At 42.1% G+C, this 23,219-nt stretch overlaps 2 protein-coding genes across 6 annotated transcripts in view; one reads left to right on the top strand and one right to left on the bottom strand.

Annotated features, from left to right (window-relative positions):
- Positions 1-23,219, bottom strand: part of LOC118390929 (double C2-like domain-containing protein beta) — a 320,447-nt gene that overhangs the window by 51,938 nt on the left and 245,290 nt on the right. For all 5 annotated transcript variants that reach the window (XM_035781772.2, XM_035781776.2, XM_035781773.2 and 2 more), the window contains 2 exons: positions 21,807-21,881; positions 11,632-11,741 (listed from right to left, as the gene is read on the bottom strand). In XM_035781772.2, the coding sequence (XP_035637665.1) occupies positions 11,632-11,741; positions 21,807-21,881 (185 nt within the window). The remainder of the gene's footprint in view (positions 1-11,631; positions 11,742-21,806; positions 21,882-23,219) is intronic.
- Positions 8,375-11,013, top strand: LOC127906278 (uncharacterized). The gene is made up of 2 exons (XM_052457702.1): positions 8,375-8,545; positions 10,524-11,013. Exons 1-2 carry the CDS (start codon positions 8,396-8,398, stop codon positions 11,001-11,003), a joined length of 630 nt encoding a protein of 209 aa, XP_052313662.1. The 5' UTR covers positions 8,375-8,395; the 3' UTR covers positions 11,004-11,013.

Raw genomic sequence — 23,219 nt, 5'->3', positions numbered from 1 at the left:
GCTGATCATGGATTTCAGAAGACAGCAGAGGGAGCACTCCCCCACCCATATCAAAGGGCTGCAATGGAGAAGGTGATAAACTTCAAGTTCCTCTGTGTACACATCACTGACAATCTGAAATGGTTACCCCACACAGACAGTGTGGTGAAGAAGATGCAACAGCGCCTCTTTAACCTCAGGAGGCTGAAGAAATTTGACTTGGCCCCTAAGACAGTCACACACTTCTACAGATGCACAATTGAGAGCATCCTGTTGGGCTGTATCCCCTCATAGTATGGCAACCGGTTTGCACAACTTAACTCCAAGGGCACAATGCCTGCCCTCTAGGACATCTACAGCACCCGATGTCACAGAAAGGCCTTAAAGATAATCAAGGACATCAACCAACCAAGCCACGGCCTGTTCACCCCACTATCATCCAGAAGGTGAGGTCATTAAAGGTGCATCAAAGCTGGGACCAAAAAAACAGCTTCTAAGGCCATCAGACTGTTAAACAGCCATCACTTGCCGGCCTCCACCCAGTACCCTGCCCTGAACTTTAGAGGCTGTAGCCCTATGTACAGTACATAGACATGGAATCACTGGTCACTTTAATAATGAAACACTAATCATGTTTACATACTGGTTTACTCATTTCATAGGTATATACTGTATTCTACAGTATTCTAGTCAATGCCACTCTGACATTTCTACTCCTAATATTTACATATTTCTTAATTCCATTTCTTTACTTTGAGATTTGTCTGTATTGTTGTGAATTGTTAGATACTACTACACTGTTGGAGCTAGGAACACAAGCAATAACAACTTCTGAATATGTGTGTGTGACCGATAACATTTTATTTTATTTATGGGGCTATGACAAGAGATAGGTTCCCAAAACACGATAACTGTCCACTTGTGCTGACATTCAGATAATGTCTGTACCCAGGCGTTCCCTAAATAATGTTAATTGAACAATTCTCCTATTTGTGTAAAATGCAGTTGTAAATATGTTTTACAGTGGTAAATATGAAAATAAAAGCTTCCAAATGAAATGACCACCCCCACCTCCCTGTCATGGTTTAAACCATTTATTTATATGTGGCTGCACAAACCATCTCTGTTCATGGTGCTGTCTACTCAGTAGTGCTGAAGTTCGGCCTCAGCTATGCTCCTTTAAAATGCATCGATACTCCTTGGTATTTGCTCATTTTCGCCATTTGTTCCCATGTGCCCTCGATAAAAATAGCCAATGCCTTTATTCCAATGCATTTGATTTATCCGTTGATTTATCATTGTTTGATATTGTCAGTCAGTTGTTTAGAGCGCTCATTGCTTTGTTCTTCAGGTGTGCACGGGTATTGGTGTTCTCTGTGCTGTCTGTGGCCAGAAGAAGTAGACCATTTATTTCGCTTAATTATTTTCTATAAATATTTGTTTTATTTTCTGGATCAGCTGATGATGGTCGCCAATATCACTAGACAACTGGCCTACAGCTAGACACCAAATGCGCATCCAATCCATCTAACATAATGACAGTAGGCCTATAGTTGACTCTTGGTTAGAAGCATTACATTTTGCAATGGCATAGGCCTACATTCTTTTGGATTTGTGTGCCCATGAGAACTGTTTTCACGGTGAAACATAATGAAATGTTACGTAGGCATTGTAACACTTACAGCGCATTTTCAGAGCTCTCCAAGATCCAGGAATGGTACAGGGTTTATTTTCAATATTCTAATGTAATTGTTAAATGCTTAATAATGACAAATAACACTGTCATAAATGTCATCAATGTAAGGAAAGAAACGCAGTGTTCTGTCACACAATCTGTGAAGACTCCAAGCACTCAACAAACAAATAACTCATGAACTAGGGTGGAAACCTATTTTGATTCAACTCGTGCATTGTATTGAATGTAGGCTACCTGTTCTGCGTGTGTTCATGTGTGCAAAATTGCATAGGCTGAGAGGGTACCGGTAGTGGTGTTGGCCTAGTGAAGGGTAAACCCAAGTAAATGCAGTTCAGCCACCTTTTTCCAAAACATGCATTGAAAGTATTGGGAGCGTTACTTTTTTCACCGCGACCGACAATCAGATTTTACCCACCAATATTTTGCACCACTACATCACTGGCTACTGGTAGGCCTATTTGAAGTTCATGGTACTAGGCCTACACATTGTAGCCTAGTCTAATAAATTGACCACGTTTTAGGGTGACAATCCAATTTTCCCTGGGACAGTTTCAGACCCAATTCAGGTGTCCCGACATTTCATGCTACATCCATTTGTCTGCAAGATCATAAATGAATGTAGACCTAATCAATGGCAATCACCAAATGTAATTAGGAACACTTTGTGGTGTTTTGTAAACAGATGTCTGTTACCATTCATCAAATGGCGCTAGTGTAGGCTACATGCATTACACTATTTTGGAGTGGACGAACATGAACAGGTAGCCTATGTTTTGAAGTGTTTGACAATCAGCTGTCCCATATAAGGCACATAAAACATGTCAGCACGCATCCAATAGAGAACCCCCTAAATGTCACGGTGTAATTCTCACTCTGATCAGTAGCCTTAAAATCATTACAAGCACCAACCAAGTGTTATTGATAAATAAGGAAAATCAGCACAGAAGCAATAACGGCATTATAATGAATATAAGTGTCGATATGACTGCAGCAAAAAATATATATATTATCAGCTAGTGCTTACGTGGTGTGCGTCTTCACGCAGTGGCATCAGTTGGAGCGTGTCCATGTCACATAAACAATGAAAGCTGGTGAGTGCTGATAAAAAAAAGGCATACATCTAATTATTATGTAACCACCCTTTCTGACTAAGTGAAACCCTCCATAATTCTGGAAAACGGTCAAATCTCTGAAGGGTTGCACTTCCTCCTCTCTGCCCCAAGCAAATTCATTAAGACTATGGTCCCATTACGGACAACAATTCTGTCATTGATGCATTAAAACATGACTTTATTTAAAACGTGCTATTTTTTTTAAATGAGTGTATAACCCTACTATCCAAAAGTGGGCTAAACGCTGATTGACTCCGAAAATGGTAGTTCAGTTTTAGCATTTTGGCAGTTCACAGAAAAATACATCATTGATACCTTACTTACATTTACATTACATTTAAGTCATTTAGCAGACGCTCTTATACTTGCTATAGATACCAGGAAATCCACAGGAGCTGACCAATTGGTGCCGGGTCTCCTCAAGTATGCTGCCCCCCTCATTGCTGGCTCAGTAACCCATATCTTAAATCTGACATTGTTATCAAGAAACTCCATAAGACGTAGATAGTTTTGATCTTGATAATTATCGTCTCATCTCCAGTCTTCCATGTCTAGCGAAAATTCTCTTTTTGCACTTTTTTTTAACTGATGCCAGGGCACAGCACTATAACGGCGATCATATTAGATGTTAATGATATTGTCAATGTATTAGACGCTAAAATGAATTGTGCTGCCTTGTTTGTGGACATGTCAAATGCATTTGACACTGTTGATCATGCTATTTTATTGAACAAGTTTTCCTCGATTGGCCTGGGCTCTGACATCTGCTCTTGGTTTCATGATTATTTTAGTGACAGATAATACAGGGAAAACTAAATACATGTTGTTTTCAAAGTTCTCGTAAGATTTTCTCAGATGGATTAAATCTTCACTCATCGGATGGTTCTATAATCAAACAAGTTCTTGCATACAAATACCTTGGTATTTGGATTGACAATAATTTAATGTTTAAAAAAACATACAAATGAGCTTTTTAGGAAGTTAAGATTTAAAGATATATATATATTTTTTTTTACAGAAACAGATCTAGACTCTCTAGTCAGCAGGAAGCAGATTGTGCAGTCAACCTTTCTACCTGTTCTTGATTATGGTGACACTATTTATCAAGTGCAGCTGCCACTACTCTTAAAACCATGGATGCCGTTTATCACAGCGCCCATTGTTTTATCACAGGAGACAGATTTATTACACATCACTGCATTCTTTACCAAAAGGTTGGCTGGACCTCTTTGAAGACACGTAGATCCTCATTATGCTCTTTTTGTTTAAAAAGCCCTGCTCCACAAGATTCTGACTTACCCAACTTCCCAGTTCAGATTTAAAATGACAAGTTATTAAAGCCAGGAGACTGGAGACTTCTTGGGTGTCTATGTTTGGAATTATCTTCAGAGGACATTTCAATTGGACGCTTTGGTGTCCCCTCATACAGATAACAGAGGGTTTTTTAAATTAAATAATGTGTTTCTTTTATTTGAATGTATTTTTTTCGTGTATATTTATGTTTGTCTGTGCTTGCCTATTGTGTGCTTGTTTTTTTATTGGGCAGGGATCATTTGTAAAAGAGACTTTAGTCTCAATACGACTTCCCTGTTGAAATAAAGGTAAATTAGGGTCTCAAAGAAACTCAATACTTGGAAGGTGCTCTTAATGTTTTGTACACTCAGTGTTAATTACACACACACAAAGAAGAAGCTATTTTGTCTGCCTCCATTTGTTAGTTTTGTATGGGACAGTATTTCAGCCAGTGGTGTTTTGGTTTGTGCTTTATTTTGCGGTTTACATCTGTAACTCCTGAAGGTTAGTGGAGAGAGTTGAATATGGGCCATCTCTGCATGGAGCTGGCTGTGGCAAGCAGACCGTCCGACGGCTAACAAGTCAATTCTATAATCACAGCGCAACAGAAAGGTTGTACATTGCTGGAGGTGGTGGTGACACAATTATGAATGCTAACATGCCAAGACTAAGGCTGCGTCAAATGGCATTTACCGCACTCACTACATAGGGATCAATGAACCCATACCATTGATGCTTGGGGGGGTTACACATGGATTTGAAATAAGGCACCTGGAGGCTAAGTAAAGTTGGTCCGTTGTCTTTTGGAACGTCTTGTGGTCACTTTGCCTAACCTACAGCAAACTACTATTCAACAACAGCTCAATCAAATCTGCAATATGAATGGACTTATAAGAAACGTGAAGACGATCGATTCCAAAGATGTCTCCTGGTGAACTCTCTGCTTGAACTTTGATTCGGATTCAGAGACGAGTAACAGGGGTGGCAGACTCTAAAGAGTTGAAACACGAAGGCCATAGAATCAAGCTTTTGCACTGGCCATCCAAGTCCCCTGACCTAAACCCCATTGAAAACATGTGGAGTGAGCAGACCTGATACCAGAGTAGAGTACATATGTTAACACAGCTCAAACAAAGGAAATTGTCATTATTGATAGTTATACCATGGCATTGTTGAATACTAATTTCTGATGGCTTAAAGGGTATTCTAGAGTGTGCATTATTTTGTTATAATGCACAGTATAATTCAATGACTTTGAAGTGAATTCTTACAGCCCCTTGTTGATTATCGCTTACATAATTAACTCCTCTGGGTCAATTGTGGTGCCCACTAAACCAATAATACACTGAAGGCAACAGTGCTAACTCCTTAAATCCGCTGACACACACAAGGGAGTAGTCAGCCCACACCAAAAGAACTAGATCCTGGAATTGGAAACACTATGCCAATGGTTTTAGAGGCAATGCTTGGAAAGTCACGGGTAACAAATCCTAAACTTTACGATATTGCAGAGCGCTCAGCAACACAATGAAAGCCCTATTAACAGGATAAACAATGAGACTGAGATGCAGAGAAGGAAGGAAGATCCGCACTCTGTTGAGGAACAAGTGTCTCTCTGTCATTGACTCTAGACATCATTATGCTTGCGATCCCACCCATGACACTATTAGATGCAGATTAAAAGGAGACTGTAAAACAGATAAAAAAAATCCTAAAGTTGATTGACACGCCCACACGTCACATGGAGACGTCATTTTGAATATAGAATAGCTCTCTGTGTGTTTATGCTAGAGATGTACCGTTTCTTGCAGTGACTGCAGCTCAATACCCTTTTTCCCGCCGATATAAAGCCGAGTCCATAACATGGTTCTTGTGAAAGCTGTGGTTTTCTACACGAGAGGATCCGTCACGAAATCACCACCATCGAAAGATGACTCACGAACACGACAGTTTTGTTTGTTTTGGTCTACGGTATCCACAAGCCTTAAGGCTGTCGTTTGAACGCTCTGCCGTGGACGTCCTAATTTCGAGGAGGGCTTCTCACAAAACCGTCTGTCCAGACCGAACCGTTTGAGCTAGAAATGAATAAGTCGCCACTATTGAAAGGGGAGACTCTCACGAATACAAAGGTGTCAGTTGTTTTATCTTTATGAAGCACACAGAGGAGTCGTCTGAAGGTAACCCGGTACCGGGCTGTAAAAATATAACAACGTGCATAGGGGATAAAATGTGCCACAAGTAAAATGACCAGACATGGGTAAAACATTTTTTTTTTCTCCAGATATAAGACAGACACTAATCCTTATGATACATTTTTTGCCTGTCTGCTTTGCTATGTAAAAATGTGTTATTTGGTGTGTTGCTATGGGCTTTAGCAATAAAGGCTAAATTCAATAGTTCATCATCAAATATATATCTATATTTTATTTACCTACAAGGGTCCTAAAATTCTAAATCAAATGTATAAATGATCCATTGTATGACCGTCTTAAAACAATTCCATATGTTAGCTTAGTAGATACTGTGATCTAAGGGCTTACACCTAGTAAATGTCCTGTGAAAATCTCTCTTTTAAAAGTTTGTATTCTGTTAACTCATACCCAAATAATGTTGTTGACTCATCCTATACCTGTATTTGTGGCCAAAGCATAAATTGGAGAAATATCACCTAAAAAGCCCAAATTCAAACTTGCATCTCAAACAGACTGTTTAAAAAATGCTTGCTATTTCCTTACAGACTTGATGTCATACTCCTGAGGTGGATGAGCTGGCCAATCGGTGGCCTAGAGGAGGATGAGCAGGCCAATCAGCAGTCTACTTGCATTAATATTTTTAATGACCAGTAAACACCCACACTATTCCAACACAGAAGCTGCATTTTAACATACTTAAATACAATTTTTTGAAATGAAAACTATTTCATTAATATTGTAAGTCATTCTAAGTCATATTTCATAGAAATCTGTAAACACTGGAAAGTTACTTTAAGGCCTGCAATATTGGACTTTTCTGATTCCTTTTGTTTATAGGCTTAGATAACTGTGACCTCTTCACGATCTTGGCCTTGGTGTCAATCTAAATCGGATTCAATTCATCAGCTTGCACCCCTGAAATGACTCGCAACAATTTGATTGAATGCCAAGATAAACAGGCTTGGGGTTAGGCGTTATGTACAAAACCCTCTAACTCTATAGTCACCCAGGTTCTCAACTCTGACTTTATTACTCTGCAGAGAGCAGAGGCGCTGGGGGATGGGCTCTCAATTGTTTTCAGCCACTCTGCCCCCTAACATTTCACACCTCTGCTTCTGGAACCCCCTGCTGACCAGGTCAGGTGACCTGGTCAGCCAATCAGAAGTCTACCTGGAGTAGGAGATTACAGAGCATGATAATTACACAGGTGCACCTTGTGCTGGGGACAATAAAAGTTTTGAGAGAGCGTGCAATTGGCCTGCTGACTGGAATTTCCAACAGATCTGTTGCCAGAGAATTTAATGTTAATTTCTCGACCATATGCCTCTCCAATGTCGTTTTAGAGAATTTGGCAGAACATCCAACCGGCTTCACATCCAGAGGCGGAGTTTCTCATGGCCGGTGATTTTAATGCAGGGAATTGGAAATCTGTTTTACCTCAATTTTACCAGCATTTCACCTGTGCAAGTAGAGGTGACAAAACTCTAGATCACTTTTACTCCACACACAGAAACGCATACAAGGCCCTCCATCGCCTTTCCTTTGGCAAATCAGACCATAACTCTATCCTGCTGCCTTCTCCTCACAAGCAAAAACTCAAACAGGAAGTAGGATGCTAAGCTACAGGACTGTTTCGCTAGCACAGACGGGAATATGTTCCGGGATTCATCCAATAACATTGAGTAGTTTACCACATCAGTGACTGGCTTCAACTCTAAAGTCTAAACATTAGGCTAGTTTTTATTGCTCGTTAGAAACATATGACTTGAATGTCCCCCCCAAAAAACATTCCACTGGCACTCAGCCAACCAAGGATCATGGGGCGGCAGGGTGGACTAGTGACCGGAAGGTTGCAAGTTCAAACCCCCGAGCTGACAAGGTACAAATCTGTCGTTCTGCCCCTGTACAGGCAGTTAACCCACTGTTCGTTCCTAGGCCGTCATTGAAAATAAGAATTTGTTTTTAATTAACTTACTTGCCTAGTTAAATAAAGGTCAATAAAATACAGTAAATAGGCTGTATAGGCCGACCTGTTACATTTAGCCCCGGTCTTCCCTATGCAATCAATGCCATTGGCGAGTGCTAACGCGCATAAATGGTGTCCAAGTTGGCTACATGTAACTATGTGTGTGGAAAACATTTCATCACATCATTTGATCCTGGACAACACCCTGTCGTTCTCAACTAACATCAAGGCGGTGGCCCGTTCCTGTAGGTTCATGCTCTACAACATCCGCAGAGTACGACCCTGCCTCACACAGGAAGCGGCGCAGGTCCTAATCCAGGCACTTGTCATCTCCCGTCTGGATTACTGCAACTCGCTGTTGGCTGGGCTCCCTGCCTGTGCCATTAAACCCCTACAACTCATCCAGAACGCCGCAGCCCGTCTGGTGTTCAACCTTCCCAAGTTCTCTCACGTCACCCCGCTCCTCCGCTCTCTCCACTGGCTTCCAGTTGAAGCTCGCATCCGCTACAAGACCATGGTGCTTGCCTACGGAGCTGTGAGGGGAACGGCACCTCAGTACCTCCAGGCTCTGATCAGGCCCTACACCCAAACAAGGGCACTGCGTTCATCCACCTCTGGCCTGCTCGCCTCCCTACCACTGAGGAAGTACAGTTCCCGCTCAGCCCAGTCAAAACTGTTCGCTGCTCTGGCTCCCCAATGGTTGAACAAACTCCCTCACGACGCCAGGATAGCGGAGTCAATCACCACCTTCCGGAGACACCTGAAACCCCACCTCTTTAAGGAATACCTAGGATAGGATAAAGTAATCCTTCTCACCCCCTTAAAAGATTTAGATGCACTATTGTAAAGTGGCTGTTCCACTGGATGTCATAAGGTGAATGCACCAATTTGTAAGTCGCTCTGGATAAGAGCGTCTGCTAAATGACTTAGATGTAAATGTAAATGAAAGACAACTTGTTTATTATAGTTCATTTGTAACTCCACTCACTACTTGTAGCTCAATAGTTAGTTTGTTTGTGTCATTGGTCTTTACTAGCATAATGTTCCGGTCAGTAGATCGCTAGCACTCACTCACATGAAAAGTCATCTCTGCAGATGACTTCGTCAACCATTTTGAAAAGAAGGTCGACGACATCCGATCCTCGTTTGCTAAGTCAAACGACACCGCTGGTTCTGCTCACACTGCCCTACCCTGTGCTCTGACCTCTTTCTCCCCTCTCTCTCCAGATGAAATCTCGCGTCTTGTGACGGCCGGCCGCCCAACAACCTGCCCGCTCGACCCTATCCCCTCCTCTCTTCTCCAGACCATTTCCGGAGACCTTCTCCCTTACCTCACCTCGCTCATCAACTCATCCCTGACCGCTGGCTACGTCCCTTCCGTCTTCAAGAGAGCGAGAGTTGCACCCCTTCTGAAAAAACCTACACTCGATCCCTCCGATGTCAACAACTACAGACCAGTATCCCTTCTTTCTTTTCTCTCCAAAACTCTTGAACGTGCCGTCCTTGGCCAGCTCTCCCGCTATCTCTCTCAGAATGACCTTCTTGATCCAAATCAGTCAGGTTTCAAGACTAGTCATTCAACTGAGACTGCTCTTCTCTGTATCACGGAGGCGCTCCGCACTGCTAAAGCTAACTCTCTCTCCTCTGCTCTCATCCTTCTAGACCTATCGGCTGCCTTCGATACTGTGAACCATCAGATCCTCCTCTCCACCCTCTCCGAGTTGGGCATCTCCGGCGCGGCCCACACTTGGATTGCGTCCTACCTGACAGGTCGCTCCTACCAGGTGGCGTGGCGAGAATCTGTCTCCTCACCACGCGCTCTCACCACTGGTGTCCCCCAGGGCTCTGTTCTAGGCCCTCTCCTATTCTCGCTATACACCAAGTCACTTGGCTCTGTCATAACCTCACATGGTCTCTCCTATCATTGCTATGCAGACGACACACAATTAATCTTCTCCTTTCCCCCTTCTGATGACCAGGTGGCGAATCGCATCTCTGCATGTCTGGCAGACATATCAGTGTGGATGACGGATCACCACCTCAAGCTGAACCTCGGCAAGACGGAGCTGCTCTTCCTTCCGGGGAAGGACTGCCCGTTCCATGATCTCGCCATCACGGTTGACAACTCCATTGTGTCCTCCTCCCAGAGCGCTAAGAACCTTGGTGTGATCCTGGACAACACCCTGTCGTTCTCAACTAACATCAAGGCGGTGGCCCGTTCCTGTAGGTTCATGCTCTACAACATCCACAGAGTACGACCCTGCCTCACACAGGAAGCGGGGCAGGTCCTAATCCAGGCACTTGTCATCTTCCGTCTGGATTACTGCAACTCGCTGTTGGCTGGGCTCCCTGCCTGTGCCATTAAACCCCTACAACTCATCCAGAACGCCGCAGCCCGTCTGGTGTTCAACCTTCCCAAGTTCTCTCACGTCACCCCGCTCCTCCACTGGCTTCCAGTTGAAGCTCGCATCCGCTACAAGACCATGGTGCTTGCCTACGGAGCTGTGAGGGGAACGGCACCTCAGTACCTCCAGGCTCTGATCAGGCCCTACACCCAAACAAGGGCACTGCGTTCATCCACCTCTGGCCTGCTCGCCTCCCTACCACTGAGGAAGTACAGTTCCCGCTCAGCCCAGTCAAAACTGTTCGCTGCTCTGGCTCCCCAATGGTGGAACACACTCCCTCACGACGCCAGGATAGCGGAGTCAATCACCACCTTCCGGAGACACCTGAAACCCCACCTCTTTAAGGAATACCTAGGATAGGATAAAGTAATCCTTCCCACCCCCCTTAAAAGATTTAGATGCACTATTGTAAAGTGGCTGTTCCACTGGATGTCATAAGGTGAATGCACCAATTTGTAAGTCGCTCTGGATAAGAGAGTCTGCTAAATGACTTAAATGTAAATGTAAATGTAATGAAAAGGGGCATGAGGGATGCCCTACAATGTTACATTTTTAGTGTAGTGAGAACGCTCGGGAGCAGGCAATGTTGAAAATGTTGAAAAGTAATCTTTAGACATGTTATACTTTTCTTAAATGTAGTTTTGTAATTGACTAAAACAGACAGACAAGAAAATTGTATTTTTTTGTTGCTGTGAGCCAACGGGGTAACCTAGGGTGCATTCCCCAGGCAGGGCCTCAACGTTCTATCTAATACCGACTTAGACTATAGCCCTTCTAATTCCTTACTGCTATAACTGCTAGTCTATGTTGCAATACTTCTATTAGCCTGCCATTGCACTGCGTACTACTACTGTGTACCACTGGTAGCACTATTAGCATTGCTATTACAAAGTCGATAGCCTGTAATGCCATTACACGCTCCTCTTTTGAGACCACCTCCAGTTGGTGTCGCTCTTTTTCAAATTAGGTGAAGAAGGGAGAAGGTTACCTGAGTGTTTTGCGGACCATATCCTCATCGGTGATGCCGTAGTAGGTCAGGGTCTCACTCCAGACAGGGTTGAGGGTGTTGCGCAGGGTCTTGGTGCGAAGTTTATTGGCCTGAGAGAGCCAGAGAGACAGATAGAGAGAGATAGATAGATAGACAGAGAGACAGAGAGATAGAGAGATAGAGAGACAGAGATACAGAGAGACAGAGAGAGAGAGCAGGAAAGAGATCGAAATAAAGATTGGGATTAGGTATTGCCCTTTGCCCTCCACTCCATCATAGGCTGACCATGACACATAAGGCACAACAGTAGTCGTTATCCGTTTACAGACCTCGTGTCTTCTCTGCAGAGCTCAGTGCTCTACAGAGATGGTTCAATCCCCAAGTCCCACCCTTCCAACTATGTATGCTCCTCAACCATCTCCCCATCAGGCTCTAATCTGTAAATCAGATGTAATCTGGAGATTGAAATGATTCTCGTCTCAACTCATCTATATCAGTCTCTTTTCAGGTTAACCTAGAGGTGTGAACAACGTCCCTGTGCACGATGGTGACGAAATCACCAGAGAACAGAGGACACATTCTCGATTCTCGGGTGATTTTGTCAACACCAGAATCCAACAGTAGCGACACATAAGGACAAAACTGTGCATTTCTAAGACCTAGAATACAAATGCCTTCAGAAAGAAGTTGCATATTCTGTGTTCAGTAATAGTGGTTAACATGATTTTTGAATGACTATCCCATCTCTGTAGCCCACAAATACAATTATTTGTAAGGTTTCTTAATCAAATAGGGAATTTCAAGCACAGATTCAACCATAAACACCAGGGAGGATTTTCAATGCCTCACAAATGGCACCAATTGGTAGATATTTAAAAATTAAAAAGCTGACACTGAACATCCCTTTGAGCATGGTGGTTACTAACTAGGCTTTGGATGGTGTATCAGTACACCAAGTCACTACAAAGATACAGGCGTCCTCCTAACTCAGTTGCCGGAGAGGATGGAAACTGCTCAGGGATTACACCTTGAGGCAGTTACAGAGTTTAATGGTTTTGATATGAGAAAACAGACTATGGAAAAACAACATTTGAGTTCCTACACAATACTAACCTAAATTACAGTGAAAAGAAGGAAGCCTGTACAGAAAAAAAATATCCCAAATCCTCCATCCTTTTTGCAAAAAAGGCACTTAAGTAATACTGCAAAGAAAATAACTCTTTGTATACAGAACAAAATGTGTATGTTTGGGGCAAATCCAACAACACATCATTGACTACCACTCTTCATATTTTCAAGTATGATGGTGGCTGCATCCTGTTATGGGTATGTTATGGGTATGCTTGTCATCGGCAAGGACGAGTGAGTTTTTTTAGAATACAAATAAACAAAATACAGCGATAAACAAAGACAAAATCCTAGAGGAAAACCTAGTTCAGTCTGCTTTCCAACAGACACTGGGAGACGAATGCAGCTTTCAGCAGGACAATAACCTAAAGGACAAGGCCAAATCTACACTGGAGTTGCTTACCAAGACGAGATTGGATGTTCCTGAGCGACTTAAATACAGCTTTGACTTAAATCGGCTTGACAATCTATGGCAAGACTTGAACATGGCTGTCTATCAATGATCAACAATAGTTGTCGAACTTGTTCTCAACTAGCTTACCTGGTTAAATAAAGGTGAAATAAATAAACTTTTTTTTAAACTTGAAATTTAAAAAAAAATATAAATGGGCAAACATTGTACAATCCAGGTGTGCAAAACTCTTAGCCTTATAATTACCTCGAAAGGTGCCTTTACAAAATATTGATTGAGGGCTGTGAACACATAAGCAAAAGAGATATTTCTGTATTTCATTGTCAATTAATTAGCAACAATTTATAAAAACATGTATTCACAGAGTATTGTGTGAGAAAAAAAATAGACGGTGAGAATTTAACAATTTAATCCATTTTGAATTCAGGCTATAACAACACCAAAATGTGGAATAAGTCAAAGGGTATGAATACTTTCTGAAGGCACTGTAAGTAAGCAATTATTAATTCCAGTGGGTTTGATTAAAAAAAGTTTGAACAATAAGATCCCCTGTTGTATTCGTCTATCACGGAGGCTGTGCCTCGTTCGTTAGAGGCTGACATGATGGACTCTATTTTAACAAACCTAATGCAATGGTAAATAGTGCTATAGTTCTGGATGGTGTCAGAAATATTGTAGCTATTTTCATAGCCCAAATTATGAGGGTAATAGCTTACAGTGGTGTGAAAGGGCTGGGTTTTGATGAGTAAACAAGTTGTAGGTGTGATGAGGGTTAAACCAAGGCCTCATACCTTTAAAAGGGTTCATTAAATTGTGTTATGATAAACTGTAAGCTCTCCTCTTCTAATAGACCTCTGTGTGTGTATTAACACCTGTTTTGAGTGCTGTGCCCTTCAGACATTATCAGAAGGTGGAAACCGCCTACATTCATACATACTCCTCGTGTCTGGGCCCAGACCTGATCAAAACTGCCGCAGACCTGATCAAAACAGCCACCTGTCAGAAGATGCTTGGACTCGTTCACCTTGTTATGACCCTATACTTGTGATGAAAGGTCAAGTTTCGGTCAAACCCACTTCAGAGTTTTAATTGCTGATTAGATGGTTGCTGCTGTCAGGGGGAGGTTAGATTTATTAAAATGATGTTGCCAGGGAAACTCACGCCAGGAGGATTGGGAGAGGCTACATGAGTTACAGGATGTCTTAAGACATTTTGCAGAACCAAGGAAGAGCTTTCATATACCGTAATTGCTGGACTATTAAGCGCACCCGAATATAAACCGCACCCACTGAATTATTAAAAAATATGTATTTTGTACATAAATAAGCCGCACATGTCTATAAGCCGCAGGTGCCTACCGGTACATTGAAACAAATAAACTTTACACAGCCTTTAAACGAAACACGGCTTGTAAACAAAAATAAATAGGCTTTAATGAAACACGGCTTGTAACAAAAAATAAATAGGCTTTAACGAAACACGGCTTGTAACAAAAAATTTAACAGTAGCCTACCAAGAAAGTCATTGGTCACTATCTTCCTCCTCCTGTGCACTGAAACCACTGAAGTCATCTCCTTCAATGTCGGAGTTGAATAGCCTCAGAATTGCTTCATCCGATGTTGGATCGTTTTCATTGTCGCTCTCATCACTTTCATCCAGAGGCAAATACCCCGCTGAGCTCATGCTGCTCCTTCAACACGCAGCAGTCCAGCCTTTCGAAACCCGTTGAGGATAGTGGATTTTTTGACAATGCTCCACGCTGTCAGGACCCACTGGCAGACTTGACCATAAGTTGCTCTTCGCATGCGGCCCGTTTTAGTGAAGTATTTCTCCCCACTTGTCATCCAAGCCTCCCACTGAAAACGGAGCGCCACCTTAAATGCACGATTTACACTGATGTCGAGTGGCTGCAAATACTTTGGGCCATCTGCTTTTCTTCCCTCTGAAAGCCTTTGTTGTCAGTTCCTCACGCTGCTGTTTACAAAGTCTTATAATCGACTCATTAAGGCCAAGCTCCCATGCAGCAGCTCTATTTCCTTTTCCAACAGCCAGATCGATCGCCTTCAACTTGAAAGCTGCATCATATGCATTTCTCTGTGTCTTTGCCATGATGAGGGTGACAAAATTACTACCGTAATCAGAATGATGGGAAGTTTGAGCACGCTCGATTTACGTGACATTATGTGACGGTGCGGCATGAATCTTGTGAAAGCGGGAAAAATCCATAATTTGTATAAACCGCGAGGTTCAAAGTGTGGGAATAAAGTAGCGGCTTATAGTCCGGAAATTACGGAACTGTACTCTGTACCAACTTCTGCCTACAATAATGTTAATACTTAAAACAAAGAGTCTGTGTTTCCATTCTATTACTAATATGTGTTTGATATTGCTTGATTACCAACAACGACGAGAGGTGAGGGCCCTCGGAGTGTGGTGTCAGGAAAATAACCTCACACTCAATGTCAACAACACTAAGGAGATGATTGTGGACCCCCTTATCCACATCGATGGAACAGTAATGGAGAGGGTAGTAAGTTTTAAGTTCCTCGACGTACACATCACAGACAAACTGAATTGGTCCACCCACACAGACAGCATCGTGAAGAAGGCGCAGCAGCGCCTCTTCAACCTCAGGAGGCTGAAGAAATTCGGCTTGTCACCAAAAGCACTCACAAACTTCTACAGATGCACAATCGAGAGCATCCTGTCGGGCTGTATCACCGCCTGGTACGGCAACTGCTCCGCCCACAACCGTAAGGCTCTCCAGAGGGTAGTGAGGTCTGCACAACGCATCACCGGGGGCAAACCACCTGCCCTCCAGGACACCTACACCACCCGATGTCACAGGAAGGCCATAAAGATCATCAAGGACAACAACCACCCGAGCCACTGCCTGTTCACCCCGCTATCATCCAGAAGGCGAGGTCAGTACAGGTGCATCAAAGCTGGGACCGAGAGACCTAAAAACAGCTTCTATCTCAAGGCCATCAGACTGTTAAACAGCCACCACTAACATTGAGTGGCTGCTGCCAACACACTGACTCAACTCCAGCAACTTTAATAATGGGAATTGATGGGAAATGATGTAAAATATATCACTAGCCACTTTAAACAATGCTACCTAATATAATGTTTACATACCCTACATTATTCATCTCATATGTATATGTATATACTGTACTCTATATCATTACTGCATCTTTATGTAATACATGTATCACTAGCCACTTTAACTATGCCACTTTGTTTACATACTCATCTCATATGTATATACTGTACTCAATACCATCTACTGTATCTTGCCTATGCCACTCTGTACCATCACTCATTCATATATCTTTATGTACATATTCTTTATCCCCTTACACTTGTGTCTATAAGGTAGTAGTATTGGAATTGTTAGCTAGATTACTTGTTGGTTATTACTCCATTGTCGGAACTAGAAGCACAAGCATTTCGCTACACTCGCATTAACATCTGCTAACCATGTGTATGTGACAAATAAAATTGGATTTGATTCGATAATTATATAGACCTGATCATTTGTTGAAGAAATCGACCGACAAGGGCTTGGCCACTCACTGGCCAATCAACTCGTTCCATGGCTTAATACGGTATTTGTCATCAAGTTCTGTAGGTTACTGACGGTCTTTGTGTTGTCATCAAGTCCAATTCGGTTGGGGGCAAGGAATATTCTCCTCCTGGTTGATTGTGGGTTGAGACTTGAGACTACCATTTATTAAATAGCATAGGCCACAATAACGAGTAAATAGCAACAGTAAAAAAAAATATAAAAAAATCCAGTGTTTATTCAATAGCCTGTAGTGTTGATATCCAAAACATAGCCTAACGTTGATACTGCATTATTGGACTGAATCATGTAAATACGTATGGAGGAGCAGGTCTTTGGCAACCGGATGAGAGGCACTCTTTGAAGGGTTGCACTCTTAGGTTTTAGAGTGTGGATACTTGAACAAGCATTTGTGTGTGTGTTTTAGGATACGCAGTATATTTTCAATTCAAGGCACTCCGACGAATAGACCATTTAAACGCCTTTTGTGGATAGGCTACTTTGCAAGGCCAGGATAAAAAAACGCATTGCTGTTAAACCAGACTTCATTATAGTAGCCTTGGCCTAGGGAAAGGGTAGCCGATGGAGCGCTTGGTTTTGAATCATATGAAATGGAAAACAAGCAATCCGTTTAAAACAACAACAATATTTCTAAATATTGTAGGATGGGCTTAGATGCATGATATCATAAATCACTTCTCTCATGGCACTGGGTACACACGTAGTCCTAAATGTCTTTACACATACCATTATAAACATCCTGTCAATTGTATTGTTTCCTTTGTGCGAGGCAGATTAAAAAATATATATCTCTGCAGTTGATATGGCATCATAGGAGGACTGAATAGTTTGGAGTAGCATGTCTTTGGTAATCGGATGAGGGGCGCTCTTTGAAAATGGGGATGGATAGCCTACTTGAACAAGCAAAATGAAGTATGCAGATGTGTGAATTGTGAATAATGAAAAGGCATGGAGGACTAAAAACTTCCAAAATATCTCAAAGTAATCTCAGTAAACCCTTTATTCATAGGCTACTTACTTGGCTAATGGCCAGGATAAAAAGACGCACCAATACGATGCTGCTAAACCAGCCTTAATTAAGGGGAGGCTATGCTTGGTTGAGAGTCAAATTAAATGACATGATGGGAAAAAAATCATATTTTTTTTATGTTTCTACATACAAGATTCACCAGCACAAAAGGCACATCTCTCGTTCCATGCATGGGCACTGTGTGTCATGACTAGATAGGCCGCACGTACCCTCTCAAAAGCCATGCCGTTTTCAACTGAGTTACCATTGAGACCTGCTTTTTTATGGGTTTTAAAAATGACATTGTCCCTTTTGCGCTTGTTTTTAAGGACACCTCATATACTGCCACCCCTCCCACCTCAGCGCAAGTGAGCTGATGTTAGACAGGTAAATAGCCAAACCTGGCGTTAGGGTGGGAGAATGCCAGTATGCCCGTATTTACATGACGAAATTGCAAACTAAGATGTGCTTGACACTTGCACCTCCTTAGCGTCAGATGAAAAATAAAGCCTGTGGAGATAACTGATCACCATATGATGTGAGAGACACATTTAATCATGAACAATAGCCAGCAATATATCAACCTGTCTGCCTACCAGTGCCTTGACTATTCATCAAATGAAACAAATATACCTATAGCAATCAATGCAATCACTGCATTCAACTAAGGTAGGTAAGACAAGCACATACGTAGTGTACATATAGTATACATACATGGCTTTGATTATCACTACAATCTGCAAATTCGTGCCATTGTGTGGCCGCTGACTGGGGTCGATGGAGGATGGAACAGTAAGAATAGAATTCCAGTGATGAATCACACATTCAATGGCTATACATAAGCCACGGCATCTCTTGTCAAGGGGAAGTATCTCTGCGTTCTATATCTATGTCTGCAGCATCAGCCTCTGGTCACGAATCATTTGTGATAAGAGTGAGGCTGGATATTTAATTAAAATAGAGAGTTCTGTATGCCTCTTTCATCCCTAACCTTGTATCTGACATGCACGTACAAACAGCTGTCAGATACATGCAGTACATTTGTATCAATACTCAAAATGCTTCTATAAAAATGTGTTTTTCACTGTATTGTGCTCTTTATAGAAAGTTCTGGAACAACTCCTACCACAGAGTTTCATTACTATGCGACACTTCCCTCCACTTTATTGATTGGAGAAGCACATTGCTCTGTGGTGGATTTCATGAGCCCACACATTCTGCTAGGGAACAGTGTTGAGTTGAACAAAACAGCAAGCGGATATTGTGTGTGGTAGTGAGTAATGGACAGTGAAGAACAATGTCTGTTGCATTTAATCGGTTAACTGGCATGATTATTTGGTGCTGAGTCGTCGCATATTAATGTTCTGGAGAACAAAGTGCATGCTGATTGGTTTCCTCTCAATGAACAGCTGATTCATATCTGAAACCCCAGACAAATAAACAGAGCACCGTGTCTATCTAGCGGTCTCTGGGACCAGAGTTGGACACCTTTGCTGAGGCAAAGTTTAAGTTTTGATAAAAAAGGGAAGTGAATTCCACTCTGTATGTAATGTAATCCTTTTATTGGGACAGATATAGTCATTAAGTAAGGGGGAGACTGATGAGGTGTGCAGACCTTGTGAGCTGAGGAGGTCAACGCAGGGATTTAAATGATCAACCCAGTTTTCTCAACAGGCATGCACAGTCCGGAGTTAGTTGCATTTTACCGCTAGACCAAACTCGGACACAAACAAATGTTATTCTGGGGGATATTCTCTGGCGGCACATCTCTCTGCCTGGACCACTTGATGGCCGCCTTTAACAAGTAGTGAGGAACATCTGCGGCTAGTCACAGCTGCCATGTTTGTGGTGTAATTTCAGGCCCCCAAATGAAACAGCGCCCATATGCTTGACGTTCAAGCCCAATCAATTACCTAATAATGGTCTGATGGAAAGTCCACTCGGAGGTCAAGGTGTCTGAACAGTTGGGGACAGCCTGACTAATTTAGAAAACTCTTATTGGCAGCTGCTAAGTGGATTGTTGGCACAAGAGAAGGCTAGCCCACAGAGACCAAGGTGGCACAAGAATTACAATTCGACTAGACGACAGTCCTTCGTGGTTGGGAGATGGTAATTTATTAACAGCGCCTGAGACTGAGTTTTCAACCACCATCAATAAAACACCAAATTATATAATTTATCTTAGAAGAATGGTTTTGCATCCCTCCAGACACTTGTAGAATCTATGGCAAGGCGCATTGAAGCTGTTCTGGTGGCACAACACCCTATTAAAACATTTTATGTTGGTGTTTCCTTCATTTTGGCAGTTAACTATATATCCATAGCTTCTATAACGGGGAATGATGGTGTCATGACTGATTATTGGAAATTAACAGACACTATCTGATATGACAGCATATGCATTAATGAATAACAGTATTTAGATTATTAAAGGGACATTACACCAAAATCAAAGTTTATCAGATGTTTTCAAAAGTAGCCTAATGTCCATATCACAAATGCGCCTCGAGTGAACGGAAAATATAAAAGTACTGGAAATCTGGAAATGATATGGTGCTTATCTTTCCCATTCATTTTGACCGGTGTCGTATCACTGGAACAACAACACAAACGGGCTTGGACATGGACGTATCTCAACAAAAGACCATGTGTAATACCGTTGCTCTTGAGCATCTTTGTTCAGCGTTATGATATCCATGAAATCCATAACAGATGTATCATATCTGAATGAGCCAATTGGAAGCTGAGAATGTGGCCATGATGGTGTGATGGCCTGATTGAGAGTTTAGCCAGGGTGGTCTGCTGCAGGTTACCTGTACTTTTATAATCCCAAGGTACTATGCCTTCTGCTGACATTTTAAAAACAAAATGACAACAAATGTGTTACGATAGTTTCAGATCAATAAATCTTTAAGATTTGAATGTGTATTTCAGACTAACATTCGTAACGGATGGTGTAGCATCCAGAATGGTATTTTTCCCCAGGTAAAGTAATAATGCAAATATTTTCAAAAGTATTGTTTTTGTGTTCAGCAAAGCCTTTCCATCAAAATGGCTATCCATGTTTTGACCTAAAACTTAAAAACTCAAGACTTTTGTTCATATTATGTTCCTCCAAAAAACTTGTCCATTCAATGTAACATCCATAATACATCTTATTTGCTTTATTTCTTCAGCATGCAACTATTTAGAAGTCAGCTTTTTGGGGGGAAATACACTTACCACAAGGTGTACTATAGACACACACATCAAAAGTTGTATTTATATTATTTGGTCCATTCTGTGAGACATTAAAGTTGTGATTTGCATGCAAATGTAACGTCCATAACACTGGAATCGCCCTACTTGTATAATAGGTGTGTATGAACCATAATAATTGGTGAGGTGCTTACATTTGTCCCATATCGAAATCCCCCGAGACACCATTGGAAAGTGGGTAGAGAGCCAGGGTTTAGCCATTATTGACGGCGACCCAGGAGCAATTAGGGTTCAGTGCCTTGCTCAAGGGGACATAGAGTTCTTCACCTAGTCGGCTTGGGGATTCAAACCTGCAACCTTTCGGTTACTGACCCAATGCTCTTAAACACCAGGCTACCTGCCGACATCTCACAACATTTGAGGTAAACAGGAACACCTAAACTCCCGTAGTGTCCCTTAAACATGAGTATATCATGATTTTGACTCTCTCTACCGCACCTACTGTCTCTAACTCTGAACGATCAGCTATGAAAAGCCAACTGACATTTATTCCTGAGGTGCTGACCTGTTGCACACTCTAGAACCACTGTGATTATTATTATTATTATTGAACGTTTGAGCACCTTGGCCATGTTCTGTTATAATCTCCACCCGGCACAGACAGAAGAGGACTGGCCACCCCTCAGAGCCCGGATCCTCTCTAGGTTTCTTCCTAGGTTCCTTCCTTTCTAGGGACATTTTTCTAGCCACCGTGCTTCTACATCTGCATCGGCTGATGTAAAAAGGGCTTTACAAATAAATGTGATTGATTGAGGTATAATAAGACAGGTACGTACCTTACTGGCCCCAGGCAGTAGGTGCAGTTTGACATACGGATCCGAGAGCCCGTTGTGGTCCATGGGTTTGAGCCCCTGTGGGAGAGACGGACAGATGGTGTCGAAAGAGAGGCCGTTCATAAGGTAGTATGACAGCGCATCACAACACAGACCTTCATGATAATATTTCCAAATGTGACTACACTAAAATGAAAACTACACATCCACCAGCCAACACAAAAAAACGTTAAAACATTTCAGACATACAAGGACGATGCTGGATGCCTGACATCCAATTTAAGTCAAAGACTTTTGTTTCTGACATGTGCACAACCTCCTCAGAATAACAATAGCCATATCAGCTAATTAGAAAGGCTAGAGGTGAGACCTGTTCCACGGCTGGCAAAATAACTTGAATACTTTTCCATAAACAAAAACAGTTCAGAATGCGTTGACAGAAACTGAACTCTACGTGTGAGTAAATCAAGTAAATAACAAACGCACAAAGTAGCCTACAGCAACTCTGCAACCTGACAACGAGAGGTGTAGGTGGTACCTAAGGAATTCATTTGGGGACGATTTCTATAGTATGGAAAACAGCACAAGGATAATTCCGCTCAAACTGGGATCATCCTCTCAAAATGACTTTGTCTGTCAGAATGTGCTTATCAGCCATAAATGAGCTCCTCATCCGACACCTCTTTTCTGTTAAGATGATTGATGTTCTATGCCTATCGTCAGCTTTCCCCATTCGTAAAAGGACGCAGATAAATCACAGTACATGGGATCATCTCCTTTCATGAATCAGAGGATAAAAAATCTGCCAAACCCTTATCCAGATAGGAAGAATAGAAAGGGAGACAAAGACAACGTCATAATCATAATAATTGACTTTAACTTGACAGATGACTGTTTATTTTGTGACAGTATTATTGACATTGATTGACACATCTACAAATAGGGATATTGCTGATACATTGCTTGGATGCAGGTTTCATGACACCAGAGCCCAAAACAAAAGTCACATTTTCAAACACTTGATTTCCTCAGCCCTATGGCATGATATTACAGACAGGCATGGTCATGGTGCTGCAGGTCCAATCAATAAAGCCCAGGCTAGAGAGAGAGAGAGAGGGCGAGAGCTTGATTTAATGGTGCTGAGAAACACTGAGAACCCTTTATACATGTGAACTGTCACTTTAAAACGGCAACTGGTAGCTATGGAATTGTGGAAGAAAATGAGCCTATAGATAAATGGTACGTCTGGCTCATCAGCAGTCAATGAATGCACATCGGAGCTGCAATATCATAGGTAGGTTATCTTTCCTTCTCTAGAAACCGAAAAAGATTGGTTGTATGTGCTGTAAAGCACATTATACAGGATTACTCAGAATATGATATGACTTCTAGCTCCCATTGATACAACAAATGCAA

Source organism: Oncorhynchus keta, chromosome 12 (genome assembly GCF_023373465.1).
Source record: "Oncorhynchus keta strain PuntledgeMale-10-30-2019 chromosome 12, Oket_V2, whole genome shotgun sequence".
NCBI classification, from domain to species: Eukaryota; Metazoa; Chordata; class Actinopteri; order Salmoniformes; family Salmonidae; genus Oncorhynchus; species Oncorhynchus keta.
Note: the sequence above shows the minus strand (reverse complement) of the source record. Positions and strands in the feature narration are given on the sequence as shown.

What these genes read in the sequence shown, in the direction of transcription:
- LOC127906278 (XM_052457702.1), top strand. Translation starts at nt 8,396, where the DNA reads ATGTGTGTGGAAAACATTTCATCACATCATTTGATCCTGGACAACACC. An exon ending in TCACACAGGAAGCGGCGCAG is followed by an intron (nt 8,546 to 10,523) that starts GTCCTAATCCAG and finishes GAAGCGGGGCAG; the next exon opens with GTCCTAATCCAGGCACTTGT.